Source organism: Triturus cristatus, chromosome 3_2 (assembly GCF_964204655.1).
Source record: "Triturus cristatus chromosome 3_2, aTriCri1.1, whole genome shotgun sequence".
Classification (NCBI taxonomy): Eukaryota; Metazoa; Chordata; class Amphibia; order Caudata; family Salamandridae; genus Triturus; species Triturus cristatus.
Window position 1 is genome coordinate 218,954,406 of NC_140584.1, and position 24,813 is coordinate 218,979,218.

General features: G+C 48.9%; 1 protein-coding gene across 3 annotated transcripts in view; it reads left to right on the top strand.

Moving 5' to 3' along the window:
• The window catches only part of LOC146857047 (histamine N-methyltransferase A-like), a 544,350-nt gene extending 526,627 nt beyond the window's left edge, over positions 1–17,723 (top strand). For all 3 annotated transcript variants that reach the window (XM_085647547.1, XM_085647545.1, XM_085647546.1), the window contains one exon: positions 15,702–17,723. In XM_085647547.1, coding sequence (XP_085503673.1) covers positions 15,702–16,057 — 356 coding nt within the window. In that variant the 3' untranslated portion in view covers positions 16,058–17,723. The remainder of the gene's footprint in view (positions 1–15,701) is intronic.
• The last annotated feature ends 7,090 nt before the right edge of the window (positions 17,724–24,813 follow it).

The following is a 24,813-nucleotide window of genomic DNA, read 5'->3' on the forward strand; positions in this document are numbered from 1 at the left end:
TGGGACAGGAGCTCCGGGGCCACCACGGATTGCAACCATTGTTAGTGAAAGTCCACCATGTAGGATCCTTCCATTCGCTACGGTATCCCTATGAGTTTGATATTGTTCCGGCGATTGCGCCCTTCTGCATCCTCTGCCCGCCGTTAAAGCATTGCCACCCTGGTGAAGAGATCTTCCAGCTTTGCAGCCTGCGCTCTCTGCTCTGGCTGGGCCTCTGCCAGCGCGGTTTCAGTTTCCTGGACCCTGTCTGACAACTATTGGTGTTCTGCTTGCAGCAGCCCCAAACCCACCGATACTGCCCGATGTCCTGCTGGAGTGCATTCTTGGTATCAGCAATGGAATCCTTGACCCTATCGAGGTGTGAATGGAGTGAGTCGTTGTTAGAAATGGTATTTCTGGTTGGCTAAGGCTTGCGCCAAAGCCAGGCAGAAACCACCACTCTAGTCAGGGCAAGGAAGTTACATGCTAAAGATAACCCCTGCTCACCCCCTTGGTAGCTTGGCACGAGCAGTCAGGCTTATCCCGGAGGCAATGTGTAAAGCGTTTGCGCACGCACCCAGCAACAACACCCAAGGCCCACCACAAAAGAAACTCCACACAAGGTTATATATAAAAAATAGCCTTTGTATTATACCAAAACACATTAGATGATAATCACATAATTTACACTGTGCCAACTGGCACTGGGAAGAATTTTATAAGGGACTATTTACACAAGACAGGGCCACATGGGCCACTGTCAGAATTAGCACAAATCACCAAAAGTAAATGTAGAACATATACCAAAGGAAACACAAAGTAACTGTAGAGCACCACCAGTAACTACTGGCGCAATAATGACCTCAGCGTCATCACACTAGAATCAGGTAGCACAACCAGTACTTACTGGCGCAATAATGACCTCAGCGTCATCACACTAGAATCAGGTATAAAACCTATCCTGCATCCATCACAGGGGCATAAACACATTATGCAATTTCTCATTAGTCTAACGCATTAGACCTCACCACCTAAGTATAACTATACTAGGGGCGTACATCACACAGGGAAGTACAATCTGCCTAACATCAACCTAAACATGTAAAACAACCTCCTAGGCAGAAATCCTATCTAGAGGTATAAAATACAGGGTGCGCAAAACATACTATACACAGTACAATTCCTAACACCATAAGCATTAACACATGAATCACGATAACACCTCAATCACATTAGGGTCCAGGTAGCGCCAGAACCTAAACGTAGCAGCTGCCCACTACTTGCTGGGCAGCTGGGGACAAGAAGAGGGCCTAAACGCTGCAGCTGACACTAAGTGATGTGCAACTGTGGAAGGCAAATAGGAGGCACGGGCTCTCAATGGCCCCTGAAACAATATCCAAAACGTTGGAGCCACCTAGGCTCTACACGCACCATGTCCCCCAGTACTGTGGAGCGCACTGGCGCTTTTTAGAAGGAAAAGATACCCCCAAAACGCTGGAGCCACGTAGGCTCTTAGAACACTTATGCCCGTGGGGGATACCTAGCGACAATAACCATGCCCACCATGCTGGAGCCTTTAAACAAATATGGCCCACGTTGGAGCCACATAAGCTCTAGAAATAACATGTCCCCATAGCGTTGGAGCCAGCTGGGGCTCTTAAAATAAGAAAATAGCACTGGTACTACGGGTGTCATCAGAGTCCCACTCCGGGACTCGTAGGAAGGCGGGATGGCCCAGCAACGATGGAGCAGCCCCCTATCAGGCGGGGGCCGCTCAGTACATGGGCAGTGACTCTGTGCCTCGACCGGCACACACAACAGAGGCGCCCCTGCTCACCGGCTCTCTTCGTCGGGGCGAGACTTCTCTCCTCTCGCGGCGCGGGGCTTCCCTCACTCCTGAGAGCCCCGCGCTGCCGTCTTCACCCGGGCCCTCTCCTGGGACCCGGGACTTTTACCTGTCGGCTTGTGGAGGCGGGGTGGGTTCCCGCCCTCCGTGAAGGAAGCAGCCACACCTCACCGCGCTTCACCCGGTCCCCCATCTCGGGACTGGGGCTTACAAGCTGGAGCCCTCGCGGCTCCTCCACAGACTCCTTTTCTGGGGCTCCCTCCAGCCAATGCGAGCCCCGCAACGCTCACACCACTTCCCGCTTCACAGACCCAGCTGCAGGTCCCGCCCCCGTCACAGGCAGACTTGCCTGACTTCCGGGAGGCCGCGTCTGGGCAGCGGCGGCTATTTCTTCGGCCACAACGAGGGGTAGGCTCCCTCGAGGGGGAAAATAAATGTAGAAGCGGGGTGGGCACCCGCATTGAACTCCTACAAGCGGGGTGGGCACCCGCATTAATCATGAAACAAAACCGAAGACGCAGGGTGGGCACCTGCGCGCCAAAAAGCAACCAAATAAGCGGGATGGGCTCCCGCAAGGCCGGCATCATGGGGGAATCCCTAGTCCGGGGATTCCCTCTCCTTCTCTTAGCAGCGCGATGCTGCACAGCCCCAGCTCCTCTCTCTGGGGGAATTAGAATAAAGCGGTCTCCAGGCGCTATGTTCAGGACCAACACAAAGTCCTTGCTAGATCAAGAAAACAGCCAAAAGGTCCCACAAAGTCCATCAGGTATCCAGGGGCTGGGCAGGGCCCAGGGAGGCAAGCCTTTCCCTGGGCCCCAGCAGCAGCACGCCCCTGGTTGTTTCAAGTCCACGAACAAGAACATTTTCATGGGGTCACAGCCCCTCTTTTATACACCAAATCCTTTGTTTCCAAAGGTGCAGGGAAGGGGCGGACCAGATGCAACTGGTTCCTGAGCACTTTGTTTTGCTCAGCCCCTCTCCCTATTCACAGGACAGGCCAGGGACATTAGACGCACCACAGGGGGTAGAGCCAGCATTGTGTGGGGAAAGCCCAGCCCTATTCAGGTCCCAGGTGTACTCCTCCCACTCATCCACATGCAGCTCTCTCCATTCACTACCGGGGCAGACCCATCCTGACTCCTGGAGACAGACACACCAGCTAATCGCAAGCCAGACAGTCACTGCACATTTATGCCAGAGTCTAGAAGTGGTACTTCTACACTAGCCACAGTAACGCCGCACACATCATCGCGCAGCATTTAATCTCACAAGTTCGCACATACCAAACTCGACCCTGCACTCCTCTCACATCGGGACTTAGCACGGTCACTCAGATCCCCCATGCATTCCTATGGGAGGGCAGGTCAGCCTCACTAAACCATACACAGAGCGCATGCGCTTTACACTGGGACACAGTGTGAAAGCGCCTAGAGGCCCAAAACCACTAGTACAACACAGGAAAAAGGCTAGGATAATGCAAAAAGTTCTGGGGGTGAACTTGCCAGAAGGGCCAAGTCCAACACAACCCCCTTCCAGCCAAAACGCAGGGCAGACCAATCACCACCGTGATGGTCTTCCCTGCTTGGGGCGATAGAACACTGACGCAGGCCCGCACTGCAGGGACAGCCTCCGGTTCTACGCCATTCTGAATCAACGTGTTTGCATCTGAAAAAACAACTGAAAAAAACTCAGGCCCAACTAGGCTACCCCACTGGTACTACCTAGTTGTCCACGGCCAGGACCAGGCCCTAGGCAATCCAGATACCACTGGTCCTTGCCAAACCCAGAGTGGAGGTAGTAACCCCTGGCATACAAGCCGTTCTCCACTCTTCCTCTCAGTGTAGTTCCCAACTACCACTGATCCTTCAACCTAGGGTCCGCACCCTCAGGCTGACCAGAGGTCACGGGCAAGAATGCCCCACCCTACCTCTACTTCTGGGGTTCCGCACCCTCCCAGGGAAGCACCCACCAGAACACAACTCTCCCACCAGTTCAGGACCTCTCTCCACCAACTGGTCTACCACCTGGGATCCACGGGGGTCAGAAGTGAGGACTCCCTCCCTCTGCACCCCCTTCCAATGTAAAGCAGGGTCTCTTCACCTAAGATGAGCCCCACCTGCCCTCAGGACTACAGCTGCCCTTTACGTCCAGATCCGGAAACACTGACTACTGGCTCCCCAACCGAGGGACGTACCCTTTGGTCAGATGCCTGGCGAACCAGGACTTAACGAGGGTGACACATAACTAATGGGTCGTGTGACAGTCTGCCTGGCGCTGATCTCACTACCTCCTGTCCATCTGACAGTGCGTGCAGACCCCCCAGGACAGAAGTGGCGACACCAAGGTCACTCAGTGACGACTAAGCCATCCCGGCTGGTCCCTGACCTACTGATTCCCACTGGGGAATCCCTCCCCCTCTCACCCCCCCTCTGGACTTCCGCACCCTCCAAACTGGAGCGGTACCGCCAGACACCAGAAGTACTGGATGTGTACAGACACTCCACATCCTCTAGACACTGGGAGATCTTCCTCAATGACCTATTGGTACAGCCTAGGCCCCGACCTGATGTTCCCTAAAGAAACCATCCAGGCCCTGAGACTGGGTTTCGGGCACCTGGGGACACGCAGTCCCACCCACTCCTTCTCCGCAGAGTCAGGACGTGACCGAGACCTAGCTGGGCTACGCTGAACCTCAGCCACTCCTTTTGGAATCACTCCCCAATGCAAGTTCCCTATCCCAGAGAACTCACACCCAATCAACTAGCAAGCTCCTTATTTCAGAGAACTCACACCAAAGTATTCAGCAAGCTCCTTATTTCAGAGAACTCACACCATTCATCCACACACCCCCCCCCCCCAGATTGGTAAGACAGTTTCTACCGCCCCTGATTTCTCAGCCTGACCACCACGTGACACAGGTACCATTACTCCGGGAACTGGGAATGGGACGTTCACATTCATCCAGCGCATTACACATTCATCCCCACCCCTCCCAAGACTGGTAAGACAGTTTCTACCGCCCCTGATTTCTCAACCTGACCACCACGTGACACAGGTACCATTACCCCGGGAACTGGGAATGGGAATACATGCACTGGACACACATCTGCTGCCACCTCTGGATTCCACCCATACTGGTGAATCCAGAAACACATTTCCACAGAAATGACACTTAAAACAATTTAAAACAATAATCCCTTTCCATGTGAAAATCTAAATGCAGAGTTTTGTAGTGCAGCCAGCCGTCGCTGTGGTACTGCGCAAACGCAAGTCCTATCCCACCGCTGATCACCAATGTTAGAAATGGGATTTCTGGTTGGCTAAGGCTTGCGCCAAAGCCAGGCAGAAACCACCACTCTAGTCAGGGCAAGGAAGTTACACGCCAAACATAACCACTGCTCACCCCCTTGGTAGCTTGGCACGAGCAGTCAGGCTTATCCCAGAGGCAATGTGTAAAGCGTTTGTGCGCACACCCAGCAACAACACCGAAGGCCCACCACAAAAGAAACTCCACACAAGGTTATATATACAAAATAGCCTTTGTATTCTACCAAAACACATTAGATGATAATCACATAATTTACACTGTGCCAACTGGCACTGGGTAGAATTTTAAAAGGGACTATTTACACAAGACAGAGCCACATGGGCCATAGTCAGAATTAGCACAAATCACCAATAGTAAATGTAGAACATATACCAAAGGAAACACAAAGTAACTGTAGAGCCCCACCAGTAACTACTGGCGCAATAATGACCTCAGCGCCATCACACTAGAATCAGGTATAAAACCTATCCTGCATCCATCACAGGGGCATAAACACATTATGCAATTTCTCGTTAGTCTAACGCATTAGACCTCACCACCTAAGTATAACTATACTAGGGGCGTACATCACAAAGGGAAGTACAATCTCCCTAACATCAACCTAAACAGGTAAAACAACCTCCTAGGCAGAAATCCTATCTAGAGGTACAAAATACAGGGTGCGCAAAACATACTATACATAGTACATTTCCTAACACCATAAGCATTAACACATGAATCACGATAACACCGCAATCACATTAGGGTCCAGGTAGCGCCAGAACCTAAACGTAGCAGCTGCCCACTACTTGCTGGGCAGCTGGGGACAAGAAGAGGGCCTAAACGCTGCAGCTGGCACTAAGTGCTGCGCAGCTGTGGAAGGCAAATAGGAGGCATGGGCTCTCAATGGCCCCTGAAACAATATCCAAAACGTTGGAGCCACCTAGGCTCTACACACACCATGTCCCCCAGTACTGTAGAGCGCACTGGCGCTTTTTAGAAGGAAAAGATGCCCCCAAAACGTTGGAGCCACGTAGGCTCTTAGAACAATTATGTTCGTGGGGGTGACCTAGCGACAATAACCATGCCCACCATGCTGGAGCCTTTAAACAAATATGGCCCACGTTGGAGCCACATAGGCTCTAGAAATAACATGTCCCCATAGCGTTGGAGCCAGCTGGGGCTCTTAAAATAAGAAAATAGCACTGGCACTATGGGTGCCATCAGAGTCCCACTCCGGGACTCGTAGGAAGGCGGGATGGCGCAGCAACGATGGAGCAGCCCCGTATCAGGCGGGGGCTGCTCAGTACATGGGCAGTGACTCTGTGGCTTGACCGGCACACACAACAGAGGAGCCCCTACTCACCGGCGCTCTTCGTTGGTGAAGAACCAGAACCTTATGGGCCTGGCGGCGCAGGGTACGCCTGATATCTTCGGGGTTCTCCTGCTTAGCTGCACAGAGACACGGGACACTCTGTTCAGCGTAAAAGATCGGATTTTATTAGCTGCAGCTAGCACAGATATCCAAGAAGTACACAAGGTAGGTTCTCAGGAGACTGCCACTTCACTCCGTGGCGCACAGTCTTTTATAGTACATAGGTGATATATACATTAACCAAGAACACACCTAAAGCACACAAAAAGGAACCAGTAAGAAGAGTCGGAAAATAAAGCAGAACCAATAGAATAAGGTGAAAAACAAAAGTGTCATGTAACTCGGAGAAACCTCTCCTCCATGGATGTTTGTCACCCCTCCCACAAGTTAATCAATCTAATGACCGGTAACTGACTTCGCAGATGGCGAGACACTTTTGTGTGTTTTAGAGGACAGTTGTGAAACGAGAGAATACGAGCAGAGGACAGCGAAGGCCAGATGATAAGATAGAGTCAGGAAAGAATAGTGTGAACCAACAGATAGTTGAGACAGGGATTAAGGAAACCAGACGGGGACTAGTGCACTCGGCCGGTTCCTGACACCAGCTTCTAAACAGAGGCAGAAGGCTTATTCCGACACGATGTTGCAGAAAAAGCAGAAATGCAGAAATGACTTCGTTCGCCGTGCTGCCTGAGTGAGGGCAACACAAAATGGCGGCGGAGCAACAGTTACATCTTTACAGATGTCTTCTGAATCAGCAGCAATCAATAAATTGTCCATGTACTGTATAAGAGCAGCACCGGATGGTAAATGAAAAGTATCAAGATGACTCTTTAAAGCTTGACTGTAAATAGAGGGACTTTCACAATAGCCTTGTGGTGCGCGTTTGAACCGGAAGCTTCGGCCTCCAAGAGAGAAGCCAAAAATATCCCTACTTTCTTCTGCAATAGGAATACTAAAGAAAGCATTTTTCAGATCAATTACAGAAAACCAAGTCGCTGTGGAAGGTATCATTGTCAATAAGGCAGTGATATCTGGGACCACGGGAAACTGTGGTACGACAATTTTGTTTACCTCTCGGAGATCAATTACAAAACGGTAAACAGGAGGTTGAGAAGGATCAGTGCGTTTAAGAACAGGAAGAATAGGACTGTTACATATGTTTCCTCTTGTTTCTTCAACCACACCCTTCTGAATCAAATCATGGATAATTTCCAAAAGTGCTTTTTCACCTTCAGTGGAAATTCTATACTGTGGAATATGTGGCAATTGAACATTAGGTTTGAGAGTGACAACATAAGGTGGAATTTCAAGACAACCAACATCGTTCGGACCCGAAGCCCAAAGTGTTGTAGGGAGAGAAAGCAATTCTGGTGGAAATTTGTCTTTAGATAAGTACATTGGAGAAGTCAGTTTCTGTCCTAAAGTAAGATGTACACCAGAAGGAGAACAATATATTGTAGCATACATTCTTTTCAATAAGTCCAAACCCAACAGATTCTCACCACAACCATTCGTCAACAGAAGTGGAGATTCTAGATCGTAAGGGCCAATTGAAATAGGTAAAGGGCTAGAGACTGGATTACGAACTGGGGCGCCAGAAAATCCTACAGATACATTCGTTAAGCCAGACAAAGGTGCCCCAGGGAGTTTAGAATGAATGATAGAACTTCTCATCGCACCAGTATCTAAAAGAAATGGCTCTGAAATACTCATCGTAGTGACATTAACATAAGGTCCATTCTGATCTACTGGAATCAACACAACTCCCTTACTTTGTCCATGGCTGTCCTAGTTAGCATGAAGACTTTCATTCTCGCCTTCAATATAATGATCTTCATTGTAGTACTGTGCAGATCTAACATTTTGTTGATCAAAGTAATTCACGGAATTCGGAGGAGGAAGGGAACGTTGTTCTTGAGTCAACATACCTCGACCTCTGCCTCTGTTTACCGACTGGAGGCCACCACGACCTCGTGAAGCAGATGGTGTTCCATTACGCTGCAATAAAACCGGACAACTATTTTTAAAGGGACCTTCCTGTTTACAATAGGCACATTGATTAGGGCCTAACAAAGGTCGCGGAACATATGGTTCAGGCTGTTGATACAACCTTTGAAACTGCGGAGGCTGTTGAAACTGAGGCTGAACATAGCGAGGAGGATAAGCCTGTTGCAAGAGAACCTTTGTTTTTAATTCTTTCGTCTTTTTCTCTTGCTTTTCTTTTTCTTCTTTATCCGTGTTTTCATAATATTGAGCAGTAGCCAATATCTGGGCTGAAGAAGATACAGCCCATGAACTTTCGGAATCTTTTAATTTATGTGACAGCTCGGGAAGCAAATTATACACAAATGTATCCACAAATAATCGCTGTCCACCCTCTGTAGCCATATCTTGACCACTATGATCAATGAATGTCTCCTCAAAACGAGTGAAGAAGTCGGAGACACTCTCATCTTTCTTTTGTTTGCATGCTGCCAGTTTATCCCATTTTACTCTCAAGGCAGGCATCATCGTTTTCATTAACGTAATAATTCTACAGGGGAGTTCCGTAATCAAAACATCAGGCTTCGCACCACCCACTTGAGCTGTATCTGCGGCAACTATAGCATTCCAATCACCACCTAATTCTTGAACGTGATCTTCTTTACGAATCTTAGCCCATAATGCTTGTGGAACAACATTTCCCATCAACATATCGATATCAGCTAAGTTCATGATACAAGCATCAAACAGTTTGTGACAATTCTTTATAATAATCCGTAGGGTTTTTCCGTGGATCCGGTAAAGACTGTTTGAGTGCTAAAACTTCAGATCTCTACCAGGGGACATGTACCCATATACGCTGGAAGTGAGCAGGAACAGCTGGATTAGGACCCTGACCTGCAACCGCTTCCTTCCACACCGGAGGAACCTCCCTCATCAGGTAATTTTTCAGTGTCAGTCTAACCGAAGGATCGGAATCAAGGAAAGTCTGAGAGGACAATAAAGTTCTAAAGGTGATAAGTGTCCTTACAGCATTATCCACTTTAGAACCTACAATAAGACCTTTATCAAAATCAGCCTGAATATCTAACAGACCCTGTGGAACCAAATTTAAATTCGTATCTTCCCATTCTTTAACAAGAGTGTCACACATTACATTAAAAACATATCTTTGCGTAGGCGCATTCAATTGCGAAAAGGTAGACATAATATCAGGCACACTATATTGCGGACCCTTCTCGATCCATTTGCGTGCGAGAGAGTCCAATTTTTCTCGTTCTTCAGAAGCTGGGAACTGACTACGGGACTGTCTTTGTGCAAAAGCCGGTGATACATTTAATGCTTCAAAGAAAGGTGATAAAATACCAGTAACAGTGTCTGTGCGTCGCTTACGCACAGACGGCGAATTAGACATAAGGATGGGGGACAAGGTATTAGGCAAACTAACAGAAAGAGAACCAGCAATTTCAGGAGGAGCGGAAGGCGTAGGAGCAGGAGATGAGGACAAAGAAGTCGAGGGCAAAGCTGGTAGGGGCGATAATACTGGAAGGGGCAAAGTCAGAAGAGCCGGAGCAGGCGGAGGTACTGCTGGCGGCTGAACAGGCTGTAACAAAGGAGGTACATTAGCACCTTGTACATAGGGCGGAGGCAATCTCAATAGGTGAGACATCAGGGGATCTTCTTCTAAATCTTTCTTTTTATCGGGAGAGGAAATAGGCAACACTGGATAACATTTATCTATTGCCATACGATGCTGTCTTTCTGAAATTTCCATCGCATTATTAATTTCGTCATCTTTAAATTGTTGGGCAGCCTGTATAATCGTCATACCCTGTGTTTTCCTATCTCGTTTTGCTTGCTTAATTTCTCTCTGTTTGGCTTCCTTACGCCAAAGGCGGAAAGAGTCAAACATTGCCGGCCGGGCTTTTCTCTTAAATAACGCTGCTTCCAAATTATCTACAACATCAGTCTCGAAACTACCATTTTCTGGCCATTTTAAAACACCATCTTTCTTCGTGTATCGGGTCCATGCCTTGTTAAAAGCAATGGGGCCAACACCATGTTTTGAATAGAGCTCATAAGTGGGAGTTCCAACCGAAGGAATCAGACAAGAGTCCTCAAGTCGGGAATCCCTATTACAACCAAAGCAACAAAATCTTCCAAACTTAGTCAGACCAGGCATCTCGCGATGCCTCAGGTACTGTTCACAAACTTCAAGGGGGTAAATTTTAATTTACGTAGTACAAATGCACTTACCCCTCGGCTTCGGCTATTGCAATAGTTGAATCTAAGGACCTAAGGGCAAAACAAAGGAACAAGTTGTGGGAGCGACCCACCAAATATACTTAACTAAGGACGTCTTCTTACGCCAACAGAGGCCCGTCTATCATCTCGCCTTACCATACATCACCAAAAGAAGGGCTGAGGCAGGGCGGCAGTCAGGGCAGCAGTCTTCAGTAGCCGTCAGGAAGGAGTAACCACGCTGCAAAAGACTTTCGGACCACTTCGACATACAGGGGTCGCTTAACGTGGCTCGCGATTCCTCCAGAATTTTCTTGCGGGGTTCCTCACGACCTTCAGGCAGAACCACTACCACTGCAGCCGTCCCACGTTGGGCGCCAGTTGAAGAACCAGAACCTTATGGGCCACGCGGCGCAGGGTACGCCTGATATCTTCGGGGTTCTCCTGCTTAGCTGCACAGAGACACGGGACACTCTGTTCGGCATAAAAGATCGGATTTTATTAGCTGCAGCTAGCACAGTTATCCCAGCAATACACAAGGTAGGTTCTCAGGAGACTGCCACTTCACTCCGTGGCACACAGTCTTTTATAGTACATAGGTGATATATACATTAACCAAGAACACACCTAAAGCACACAAAAAGGAACCAGTAAGAAGAGTCGGAAAATAAAGCAGAACCAATAGAAAAAGGTGAAAAACAAAAGTGTCATGTAACTCGGAGAAACCTCTCCTCCATGCATGTTTGTCACCCCTCCCACAAGTTAATCAATCTAACGACCGGTAACTGACTTCGCAGATGGCGAGACACTTTTATGTGTTTTAGAGGACAGTTGTGAAACGAGAGAATACGAGCAGAGGACAGTGAAGGCCAGATGATAAGATAGAGTCAGGAAAGAATAGTGTGAACCAACAGATAGTTGAGACAGGGATTAAGGAAACCAGACGGGTATTAGTGCACTCGGCCGGTTCCTGACACCAGCTTCGTAAACAGAGGCAGAAGGCTTATTTCGACACGATGTTGCAGAAAAAGCAGAAATGCAGAAATGACTTGGTTCGCCGTGCTGCCTGAGTGAGGGCAACACAAAATGGTGGCGGAGCACAAAATGGCGGGTCGATTCGATCGCGATCGAAAATCACATTTCCTCATCGGGGCGAGACTTCACTCCTCTCGCGGCGCGGGGCTTCCCTCACTCCTGGGAGCCCTGCGCTGCCGTCTACACCCGGGCCCTCTCCTGGGACCCGGGACTTTTACCTGTCGGCTTGCGGAGGCGTGGTGGGGTCCCACCCTCCATGAAGGAAGCAGCCACACCTCACCGCGCTTCACCCGGTCCCCCATCTCGGGACCGGGGCTTGCAAGATGGAGCCCTCGCGGCTCCTTCACAGACTCCTCTTCCGGGGGGCTCCCTCTAGCCAATGGGAGCCCCGCAACGCTCACAACACTTCCCGCTCGCTGACCCAGCCGCTGGTCCCGCCCCTGTCACAGGCAGACTTGCCTGACTTCCGGGCAGCTGCGGCTGGGCAGCGGCGGCTATTTCTCCGGCCACAATGAGGGGTAGGCTCCCTCGAGGGGGAAAATAAATGTAGAAGCGGGGTGGGCACCCGCATTGGACTCCCACAAGCAGGTTGGGCACCCGCATTAATCATGAAACAAAACCGAAGACGCAGGGTGAGCACCTGCGCACCAAAAAGCAACCAAATAAGCGGGTGGGCTCCCGCAAGGCCGGCATCATGGGGGAATCCCTAGTCTGGGGATTCCCTCTCCCTCTCTCAGCAGCGCGATGCTGCACAGCCCCAGGTCCTCTCTCTGGGGGAATTAGAATAAAGGGCTCTCCAGGCGCTATGTTCAGGACCAACACAAAGTCCTCGATAGATCAAGAAAGCAGCCAAAAGGTCCCACAAAGTCCACCAGGTGTCCAGGGGCTGGGCAGGGCCCAGGGAGGCAAGCCTTCCCCTGGGCCCCAGCAGCAGCACGCCCCTGGTTGTTTCAAGTCCACGAACAAGAACATTTTCATGGGGTCACAGCCCCTCTTTTATACACCAAATCCTTTGTTTCCAAAGGTGCAGGGAAGGGGTGGACCAGATGCAACTGGTTCCTGAGCACTTTGTTTTGCTCAGCCCCTCTCCCTATTCACGGGACAGGCCAGGGACATTAGACGCACCACAGGGGGTGGAGCCAGCATTGTGTGGGGAAAGCCCAGCCCTATTCAGGTCCCAGGTGTACTCCTCCCATTCATCCACCTGCACCTCTCTCCATTCACCACCGGGGCAGACCCATCCTGACTCCTGGAGACAGACACACCAGCCAATCGCAAGCCAGACATTCACTGCACATTTATGCCAGCGTCTAGAAGTGGTACTTTTACACTAGCCGCACACATCATCGCGCAGCATTTAATCTCACGAGTTTGCACATACCAAACTCAACCCTGCACTCCTCTCCCCTCTGGACTTAGCACGGTCACTCAGATCCCCCATGCATTCCTATGGGAGGGCAGGTCAGCCTCACTAAACCATACACAGAGCGCACGCGCTTTCCACTGGGGCACAGTGTGAAAGCGCCTAGAGGCCTAAAACCACTAGTACAACACAGGAAAAAGTTCTGGGGGTGAACTTGCCAGAAGGGCCAAGTCCAACAGTCGTCATCGCCAGCCGGTTCATTAGTGCCGCTCTTCTGCGCTACCGGCGGAGTCTATCTTGTCGCGGGCTGGGTCCCTCCCTGCTTCTGCTTGGGATTAGGCATCTTGCCTCCTGGAAGGGCTCCCCGCAGCGCCACTCACCCTCAGTATGCAGCAGGAGGCCCCGAGTAGCGGGTCACCACTTTGTCGCAGGGCGGCCCCCCATGCGGGGTTGCCTCTGGGGTCCTCCATTTGGGCAATCCAGTACGCAGTATTCTACGAGCTCTCTGAACAGAGTGGGCACAGTGGAGGGGCACCGCCACCCCCCGTCTACAGGATCCACCCCAGAGGCTGGTGAGGTCCACGAGGTCTTCCACAGATTTCCCCCAAGCTCTTGCTAACAGGGTCGTGGTGTGGCCCCCAGCATCTCCAAGGACAGGGCACCTCCAAACATCAGGTAGCCCATCAGTTCTCCGGGCTCAGGTGCTCCTCCGTCGTTACCTCTAGGCTGAACAGAGGCTGAGGTGCAGCACCTCCGCCGCAGTCTCTCCGACCCCAGCGCCGAAGTCAGCACACCCTCAACAGTCTGCTCTGGCCGGGATCCAACTTCTAGGCCCCCATCGTGTGTCTACCATCCAGCAGCCTTTTGCCTCTTGCCGCAGCCAGTCTATGCTGCACCGGGCCTCAGTCGACCTGCCCCTGCTCTCTCCGAGGGCACTCCGCCTCGTCCCTCGCAGCATTGTCCTGCACTCCAGGGGCTTCAGGACAGCCCACCCCTGTGCTCCACTACTCAGACAAGGACCAGCTGTGGCCACCCAACGCCAGTGGTGGGGTACCCTCCTCAGGCCTCACCCGCCGTGCTCTCTGCTGGCTTCGAGCATATCTAATGCTGTTTTACCCCTGTCTAGAATAAAGAATATATTATATTTCAGAAGATTCACTATTGTCATTTTGCCCTCCGAAAAGCCGTAAAGCGTCAAATGTATGTAGGCTCCTTTAAAAACCTAGTTTAGGTTTATGGTCTAGCACTTAGAGAATGGGATACCAAGTGTGCATTAGTCGAACCTTTGAGGATGTGCTCATCATTTTTTAATTCAGGGTGGTTATCTTATCAGTGGAACTCAAGCTTCCTTTAAAGGTTTCTGAGTCTGTTTCAACATTAGTGAATTGCTTTAGTTTTTCAGGTGAATTACTTTGAAAGAAGTGGAAGAGACCAATGTTATTCTATCAGAATTGAGTGCAACATTTGTGTCTCTATTTGTTGCTGAACAAGCAGGTTTGCTGGATACTTTTTTGTCATCCTAATACATCTTGTCACTCTATGTAGCCCCTGTCTGTGACCTTAATTCCAAATTCAGGTGAATCTGAGGTCTTCTCATGGAGCTGGTGCACTGATATCACAACAACTTCTGCTTCTAAGGTCCCTTGCATGGCATCACAGAGGCATGAATTGACTGGGGAATCCTAAACATTGGCTATGCCATCGGTTGGAAGACTGGCTCAATTGGACAGGTACTCAATCACCCGTTGTCCATTCTTGAATGACTGATTCCAAATGCTAAATCTTAAGCCTTTCGATTTTCTTGAGCCCCAACTGGAGCATTCGTTGCCTAGGGTTCGGAAGGCATGGCTGCCGCTGTTGCCTCCACTGGGTGTAACCATGACACTAATGATTGCTGTTGTCACCCACTGAGAGTAGATAAGTATGCTATTGAAAATGGCAAAACTAGCTTCAGTCCTCTCACTTTTTGCCTCCATAGGTGAAAAGACAACATGGTTGTACATGATGTGGGACTGGCAGAAGAGCTGATCAGCACTATCTGTGGCTCACTTTGCCACCATCTGTCTCCCCCTTAAAAATGTCTAATTCATCAAAATGACAGAAACAAATTTTTCAGGATCATGGAGCTGCATCTTGATTTTTCACATGTAGTGGGTCACAAAAGGTGTGTTAGCCATAGTTTTGCAGGTTGGTATATAAATACCTCAAATCAGGGACTCACTTGGGTCCACATTTTGGGATCAGCCCTTATCCTCGTTGGGAAGGTATTCAGGAACTTGCAAGGCTCTACAGAGAAAAGGGTCACACTGATGAAGGTTTATAACAAAATCTATGAGGAGAGGAGCCATTCTGAAACTGAGAATTCTCCTTTGACCTCATAGTTTGTTTAGGTATTAGCAATGTCTGTCCTATCCTGCGGATTTCCACACCAGCAGTACAGTCAATGAGTCTGATTATGAGTAAGTAAATTTCTGGTCAGTGCATCTCTTTCATTTCTCTTCAAGCATTCAACATTGTTTTATAGAACATGACTTACCATGTATAATAAACTTTATTTTCCCCTTCACAGGAAACGGTGGATGGGACACATTATGGAATAAACATGCCCAGAATTATGCCAAGGATGATACGGTCTCATTAATCACTTCTTCGGATGTGAGGACAATTCTAGATGAGCAAAGAGTTAACTATGAATATTACCATTTACCATCCGAAATTGACATTTCAGAATGCTATGTCCATGGCAGCAGAGATGGAGAGCTTCTTGTGGATTTCTTAACACACACCATTGACCTTTTTAAAGTAGCCCCATCTGACTGGAAAGTTGCAATTTTAGACATTTTAAAAACACAAGACTGCAGTGATGAAAAAGATGGAAAGTTGCTTTTTAAAAACCATAGTGGTGCAATTGTGATTCCACAGTGACTATTTGATGCATGCATTGTGGGTAAATAAATAAAATTAAAGTTAGTGTACCTAGTAAAAAGCATGAATATTACACTCAGTTTAACTACCTTTACAAATGCATTTTCAGTCAGGTGTGAAACATAGGGTGATGGCATTAGTGTTAATGGATTTTTATTAATTGCTTTTGTCTTTAAAAATCACAAACATGGTGCATTGATTTGGTTGCATATAGGCATCAATAAAATAGTGTCTTCCAAATTATGGTTTTCTAAATGTAATCATGTTGCGGAGCAGTGCAACGTTTTTACATTTAAGTTTTCTGATGTTTGAAGTAAGGAATACTTTTCTTTACTTGTCTGTAGGTTTTGTATTATAGATTGTGGGACTTATCCAAATAATATGCTTCCCGTCTGTGTTAGACAGGGACAGTCTTTCTCGATGCAGTACATCAGGACGTTTTATTACATTTATCATTTACAACATATCGAGAAGGCAGTATATTTGCTATTAATGTCAACTATGTAAAAGTAATGTACAACACATTAATTTCCAAATACGTTGCACAAATCACAGTTCAGGGCCTAATTATGAGTGTGCCAGACACATTGGTGTTAATTCTGCACCCACAGAGTTAACAATTGTGAGGGTCCAATTAACTCTGGGGGTGCAGAATTAACATGGATTGCTGGTTGAATCCTGAGATTCCCCTGAGAATTTAGGAATTACCTTTGGAATCCGTAATTCTAGGTCAAGTTACCCTGGTATTTCATAAGTTCTCCAAGACTTTCATTCACCTGGGGGATGTCTTAGGGTAAAAGTAAACAATTTTGATGTTGTGGCATGAGTCTTGTAAAGCACAACGATTACCCCTAAGGCCATTCTTGTACTAAATGGGTACAGGGAAACAACATGCCGACTAGGTCAGAAAACCAATTGAATACATGGGTTTTCAGTTTATTTTCTGAAAATCAGTATATTGAGAATACACATTTGCATATAAATGTGGAGCAAAATGTGCCTCCCATTGCTTAAACTTCTAATTACACAAATATTACTCTATCTTTATTTTTAGCCTCCTTCCTATTGATTTTTATATTTGTAAAATGGATAATTATATTTCCAACATTTGTTGGTCATGTAATAGTAAAGATGGCACATTACTTCCTATGTTATGTTTTTTACGTAAATGTGTTAACTTCATTTTGGACCATGGAATGGTCTGAATCCTTTAAAACTTTGCAATGTAATGCCCCCATTCATTTAAATATGTTGTTTTGCATTTCATGAATCTTTTCTGATTGCAACTCTACTTTTAATGTCAATTTATTGGACTTGTTTCTTGTTGTTTCTTTCATGCAAATAACTTTGTGTTGGAAAGGCTTTTAAAAACATCAGTCTTGGTTGAATCATATAATCACAGGATAGATACTTCTCATTAGACAATAAAAGTAATTTAGTAGTGGTTTGCCATGGTTGCCTTATAACTATATTTGTATCCAATTGCTCAGCTGTTTAAATAATGTTATTTTTTAATCAATTATTCTATTGTCTTGCTTCTTTTATTCTGTACTTTCTCCTACTTTCTTTTCCTAGTTTCTGTATGTTCACTTTAAATAATTCTCATACCTCTAAAAAGTAAAGTTTAAAAAAATGTTACAATAGTAAAGTAATGAAATCACCATAATAGGTTTGCTATTGTATGTTTTATTTTATGTAATACTGCTTTTATTGCTTGAAATACAACTTTATTCAACAAAAAAATTATTTGGGGGATATACTTCAGAGAACTTCTGATAAAAGTTTGGCTTATAGAGACCCGAGAGCTCTCCTTGGAAGGTGAGGTTTTTATTTATGTTTAAGAACCTTGGACTAGAATTGTGGGCTGGTTAATGCACTAATCATAAAGCTTTAAATGTGAGGCAACACTTTATAGGTAGCCAATATAGGTCACACAAGGTGTGAAGACAATGAAGCATGAGCAGTGTGACCAAAAATTAGTCTTGAATGATCTGAAGGTGATGAGAGAGGTAATCAGGGAGCCCAAGGTTGAGCGAGCTCCCTTACTCCAACCGAGAGACTATCAGAAGTGTATTACGGCCTTACAGGCTAGAGAATGAAGGAGTGGGACACAGTTCTTGTTGGTTAAAGATTAAACCCAAATTCATTGCAATGAAAATTGGGTCCTGGGAGATCCCCAATTCTGCTGGTCACCAAGATTTGGACTGCAGAGTTGTTTTTCGGCCAAACCTGAAAACCCCTGTTTTATCTCTACTAGTTTTAATGCAGTTAGAGTTCATTTCCCAAACAACAGAGCTCATGCAAGCTTAAACATTTGTTTGGGTCTGTATGTCATTATTCAGTATGGAAATAATAATCTGAATGTCATCTGTTAAGGAAATTTTGTCAAGACCAAAGGAACGAGTACATTTGGCCAACAGGGTAATGCAAACATTGTACAGCATAGGACTAGTAGAAGATCAATTAGGAAATCCCCAAAGTAAAGGAAACTACATTAGATTTTTAAAGGATATTAGATGGACTGACTGTGCTCTCCTACAGAGAAAGGAGAAAATCTATTTAAGTGCTGTAGTACAAATCTCCAAGGTCAAAAAGGGCTTTGCTCAGAGTGGAGTGAGATATGTATCAAATACAATTGACAGGTCAAGTAATGCGTGAGTGGTGTAATGTCCCAGCTATTAAGTACATTTTGGTGCCGATTCCGATCATGGAAATCCCCGGTACGAATCGCAGTTCAGAGCGTTTTCTCTATACGACTCGTACTCGGGATTTCCAGTTTACAAACCAGCAAGTACGATTCGTCCCGATAGGCCATTTCCGTCCGATTCGTAAAAATTTACGAGCGTGCAAAAAATACCCACAATTCCGATCCGGGGCTTCTTGTACGTGACGTCCGGACGGAGTCAGGCAGCGTTCCACGGACCAGCAAGTACGATTCGTGCCGACGTCATTCTGCACGTATATATTTTTCCGGCAGCCGAAAACTCCCAGGAAACTGAGGACGACGCGAACAAGGAGCAGCGGTACGCAACGGACAGCCATGGACACCAACCTACGTGTCATCCTGGCCCTCATAGCCTACGACCTGGTGCACAGAAATCGCCGCGCACGCCGCAGAAAGTCAGAACCACACCCAGGGGCAGAGGGGGTGCGAGGGGCAGAAAACATAACCTCGACATAATATATAAAAAACATACCATATACTGTACATACCTGACCTCCAGGGTCTGGTCACTTCGGGGGGTGTGTCCACTAATACCCGCGCATGCGTATCCGTCACCACCACAATGTAGGTACGGTCCGTACCCACGCCCTCAGGACGTGGGTACGGGCCGTACCACCATTGTAGTGGTGACGTAGGGCTACGCGTGGTACGGCCCGTACCCACGTCCTGAGTGTGTGGGTATGGGCCGTACCACCATTGCAGTGGTGACGTACTGGTACGCGTGGAACGGACCCTACCCATGCCCTCAGCATGGGTATGGGCCGTACCACGCATAGCCCTACGTCACCACTACAATGGAGGTACGGGCCGTACCCACGTACTCAGGACATGGGTACGGGCCGTACCACGCGAAGCCCTACGTCACCACTGCAATGGTGGTACGGCCCGTACCCACGCCCTCAGGACGTGGGTACAGGCCGTACCACGCATAGCCCTACGTCACCACTGCAATGGTGGTACGGCCCGTACCCACGCCCTCAGGACGTGGGTACGGGCCGTACCACGCGTAGCCCTACATCACCACTACAATGGTGGTACGGCCCGTAACCACGCCCTCAGGACGTGGGTACGGGCCGTACCACGCATAGACCTAAGTCACCACTACAATGGTGGTACGGCCCGTACCCACGCCCTCAGGACGTGGGTACGGCGCGTACACATACAGAACCACTACAATGTTGCCACGAACCGTACCAACACCCCCAGAGCGTGGGTATGGTTCGTACCAACATTGTAGTGGTTATGTTGGGGAATATGAGGTAAGGACCGTACCCACCCTATGAATGCGGGGTAATGGACCGCATCACCCGTACCCCTAGGGCACCAGTACACAATGGATACAAGGCGTACACACGCCACAAATGTTGGCTCAGGGCCTGGTGCAGGAGTTAATCAGTATATTGGTGTGTGTGAATGCACAGGACAGCAGTGTACTGCACCAAGGGTGCGAGTGGGTGGGTGGGTGGCTGCCGAGGACTCCCAGCAGTGCCCAGGGACATGTGGGTGGGTGCAGAGGAATAGCAGCAGTGCCCAGGGACATGTGGGTGGGTGCATATCACTAACAGCAGTGCCCAGAGACATGGGGGTGTGTGCATATCACTAACAGCAGTGCCCAGGGACATGTGGGTGGGTGCAGAAGAATACCAGCAGTGCCCAGAGACATGGGGTGGCTTCCGAGGACTCCCAGCAGTGCCCAGGGACATGTGGGTGGGTGCAGAGGAATAGCAGCAGTGCCCAGGGACATGTGGGTGGGTGCATATCACTAACAGCAGTGCCCAGGGACATGTGGGTGGGTGCAGAGGAATACCAGCAGTGCCCAGGGACATGTGGGTGGGTGCAGATGAATACCAGCAGTGCCCAGGGACATGTGGGTGGGTGCATATCACTAACAGCAGTGCCCAGGGACTTGTGGGTGGGTGCATATCACTAACAGCAGTGCCCAGAGACATGGGGTTGTGTGCATATCACTAACAGCAGTGCCCAGAGACATGGGGGTGTGTGCATATCACTAACAGCAGTGGCCAGGGACATGGAGGTGGGTGTACATCAGTATCAGATGCACAGAACCCCATGTGTGTATGTACGCATACCTGAGTTTGGACTATGATGATAGTGCCCTAACAACACATCACTGACAGCAGGGTCCCACTCACAGGAAGATGGATGTATTTCCCCCAATGCATGACACACCACATGTGGGTGTGACGACAAATAACACATGCAGACCCACCCATGGTTGATGCAGCACAATACACACCCTGAGATCAGGACACAAGACTGTATAGTCATGTAAAAGTGCACCAAAATAAGAGACCCAAAGGGAACACACACTGTCAGGCACATCCCAGGACTGATACGAATGTACAGGTGCAGGGACATCCACCAAGATATTGGCTCACATGGAAGGAATAGGGTGGAATTCCCACAGATACAATGCCCACAATTGTCAGGCAGGTGCCCAAATACTCTGCAGAAAAACTAACATTTGTGTGCTAGACCAGGATTACACACATACATAGTGCTGGAAATGGAGATTTCCACAATGAATTAATTGACACATACTCAATACACAAGTACAGTGGCTACCAAGGATGGCACAGAAGATGCAGCCGCAGACATCCGTGAGCAGGCGTGGCCATAGCTTAAGGGATACGTCATTCAACAAAGGAAATGTAGACACATGTCAGCACAACAATTGGGCAAGTCTTTGCAGGGAAGCTGTCAGGTGCCACAGAGGAAGGAACACTCCTTGGGCCAATGTCTCCAATCCCAAGGAACACACACTAACAATGAATCTTACCAGAGACATTGTAATGGCACGCAGATACCATGGTAAAACTTCGTGACCATCACACAAAAACATTCCTCAGAACCATAACACATTACCACCACAACAACTCCATGAGCCTCAGCACCACCATCAAGTACCTGAAATGCAATAGTGTGCAAACCAAAACATAATGCTTTATTCAGCACAAAAAATAAATTTGAACAGAAGACTGTATACAAAGGCCAATGGCCAGTCCATTATTGAAGTCCTTGGGTGTACGTATGGGACAGCGTCTCCCCCTAGCTTGCCTGCACACTGGAACCCTCAGGTCCATCTACCGGCACCGCAGGGACAGGAGGGGGAAGGGTAGGTGTGGTGGGTGCAGGGGTGGACCTGTCCAACACAGGGGGGATGGCAGCGCCAAAGGTGCAGGCCAGCTCTGCGCTGCACACCGGAGCCATTGCGTCCACGGCAGCCCCGGCTCCACAGGATTGCCCAGGGTCAAGGGAGGGTGTGGTGGCGGTGGGATGGGGCGCTGCGCTCATGGTGGAAGTGGTTGAGGTGGGAGGGGACTCAACTCCCCTGCCTGGGCACTTTCTCGCACGCTTCTGTGGTGGTGGCTCTGTGTGGGCAAGGTCCTGTCCAGCAAGAAACATCTGCTGGGGTGACAGTGTAGCAGGGGAGCTAAGGAGACTAGTTGAGGTAGAGGGTTTTGAGGCATGCGAAATCACACTGTGGCTGTGTGTCTGCCTGTCAGTACCCGACCCTGTGAGTGTGCCTAACTCCCCCTGAGTGTGCGTGCCAGGAGGTGTGTGCTTGCCCTTCATTGGTCGTGTGGTGCCTGTGTCTGGTGTGGTGTGTGTGTGGGAAGGTCTGTGTGTGCTTGGGACAGGTATGGGAGTGGGTATTGTGGATGTTACCGTGGTAGGGGGGTGACGCTGCGCTGCAGGAGAATCACTGCTGCCTGCAGGGAAGAGTCAATGGAACGCAGAAGCCGTTGTTGGCCAGACAGCGTTGCTGACATGCCCTCCATGAACGACACCATCTGGGTCAGCAGTGTGGTGTGGCCATGGAGGACCTGCAGCACCGATGCCTGCCCAACCTGCAACTGCCGCTGGATGTCCACACTGAGGGCAGCAGGGGTGAGAGGGGCAGGGGGTGCGGTGCCTGGACTGAAGGAGACATTCACTGGCTCTGCACGGACAGAAGGGACTGGAGCTACTGGGAGGGCGCTGATTAGAACGGAGGAGGCAGGGACAGATGTTGGGCTGCTGCTAGATGGTGGAGCAGCCTCCGCCTCCTCGAAGAGGTCAGCCTCGGACCAGTCGTCGTTGTAGTTGGTGTCGCCACCAGACAGGTCCTCCGACTGACTCTCCACGCCCTCCGTGCCACTGGCTCCAGCAGACTCCGAAGCACTGGTGGCACTGGTGCTGGGTCCCTCCTCCTGGTCCGTGCAGGTGTCTCCCTCGGTTTCCGTGGATGGCGCTGTGGGCAAGGAGAAAGTACACAAACCATCAGTCACCTGTATACATCTGACACATGAGTACAAACACATCATGCAACACTGCAACTCAGTAAAGCATCATGAGTACCAGTTACATTATTCCATACATATCTAGGCCCTGTACTCCCCAGTTGTAAGACCCACCATGCCACTTGGACACAAGGGGAAAAAAGGACATACCAGGCCAAATATTTCATTACAAATGCAAGGAGGAAATAGTGTCTGTGAACAGGTGAGCACAGCAATACAATGAAGTCATGCCACCTCTTGGTTACCCTGAAACAAACAGTAGTGGTGCACACAATCACAAATGACACACCACAATACTCCAGGTGTCCACACATAAGACACAATGCCTGTCATGTGGAGTGGAACACATGGCCAAAGCCCAGACAATGCATAAGAGAATGGGCCTGCAATAGTGATGTAAAATAGCATAGCTGTACTGTGGAGACACCCTCATGGCAAGGCAGAATGTCCACACACATGTACGTACACCAAGACAAAAGTCCCTTGCACCAGGAACACACACAGGTGCCAAAAATGCATGATCGGGAATCATTTACTTTGAAAATAACACATCCTGCTAACCTCAAACAACAACCCCACCGCCAACATCACTGGGTCACTGCAAGTGATTCACTGCCGTGCCAATTTGCACACACATGTCAGACCTGGCAAGGAGTAATCAGGGTAGTCCATGTAGGCCCCTACCGCACAAACACACCCTACATGAGGCAATGTGAGTGAGACAGATCAAGAAGTGCCACCTCTTAACCAGGGATAACTAAAATGTTCTGCGAAAATTCACAAAGGTACACATCAACTCCTGAGTCTGGCATTGCAGTTCTGTGACATACAACCAGCAACTGATACTTGTGAATAGCCACACAGGAAATGCACAGTGTGAGTATGCACAAGACACATGGTGTATTCCTGTACAGGGGACACATGTATCACACATTGGATAAGTACTAATGAGCTCAGTGAAATATGCCACTGATGAAAAACTATGCTGAACTCACGGAGAATGGCCAAACTGGCGTGTGACACACATGATTGTGAGGCCTGGGTGTCTCAGGGGACTGTGGTGGTCACAGTGATCCGTGGCCATTGTATTATCTGAGTGCAACCTTAGCAACCGCCATGGCACTATGCATACCTCCCACACATGCACATCATGTCTGAGGCCACAACATTGGTCATGCATGCTGCAAGGGTGTGTGGTAGATACCTCACACTCCTATGATGAGGATCACCATGAGTGCTTAAGAATATGGACCCACAACATAGTGAACAGGTCGGGGTACAGGCAAGGTACCAACACATGTCACACTCCACCCTCCCACATGATGCAGAAAGCAATGTGCAATGGATTAACTGCCAGCCTAGATGACCATGTGCTAATCTGATGACACACAGACAGGGGACATATGTCAAGGAGGGGAAGGGATGAATCAGACCACCGGTTGACATTGGGGAACTGTAAATGCTATGCACATATGCACTACAGCAGTGGATCCAGACTACACAGCATTGCCAAAAGCTGGTGACACACAACACAACATCCATGTACCTATCCCCTCCTTGCTGCAGTCTCTCCCTTAACTGCCTATCGAGGTCAGGCAAGACCACCGCCAGGACACACACCATGTGGTGGGTCAAGCGTCAGCGCTCTCCGTGTTTCCGTGGAGGTGAGAGTCTCAGCTGGACCCGGGCGATCCGCCGGGTCCAGCACCGGATGTCTTGCCATCTCT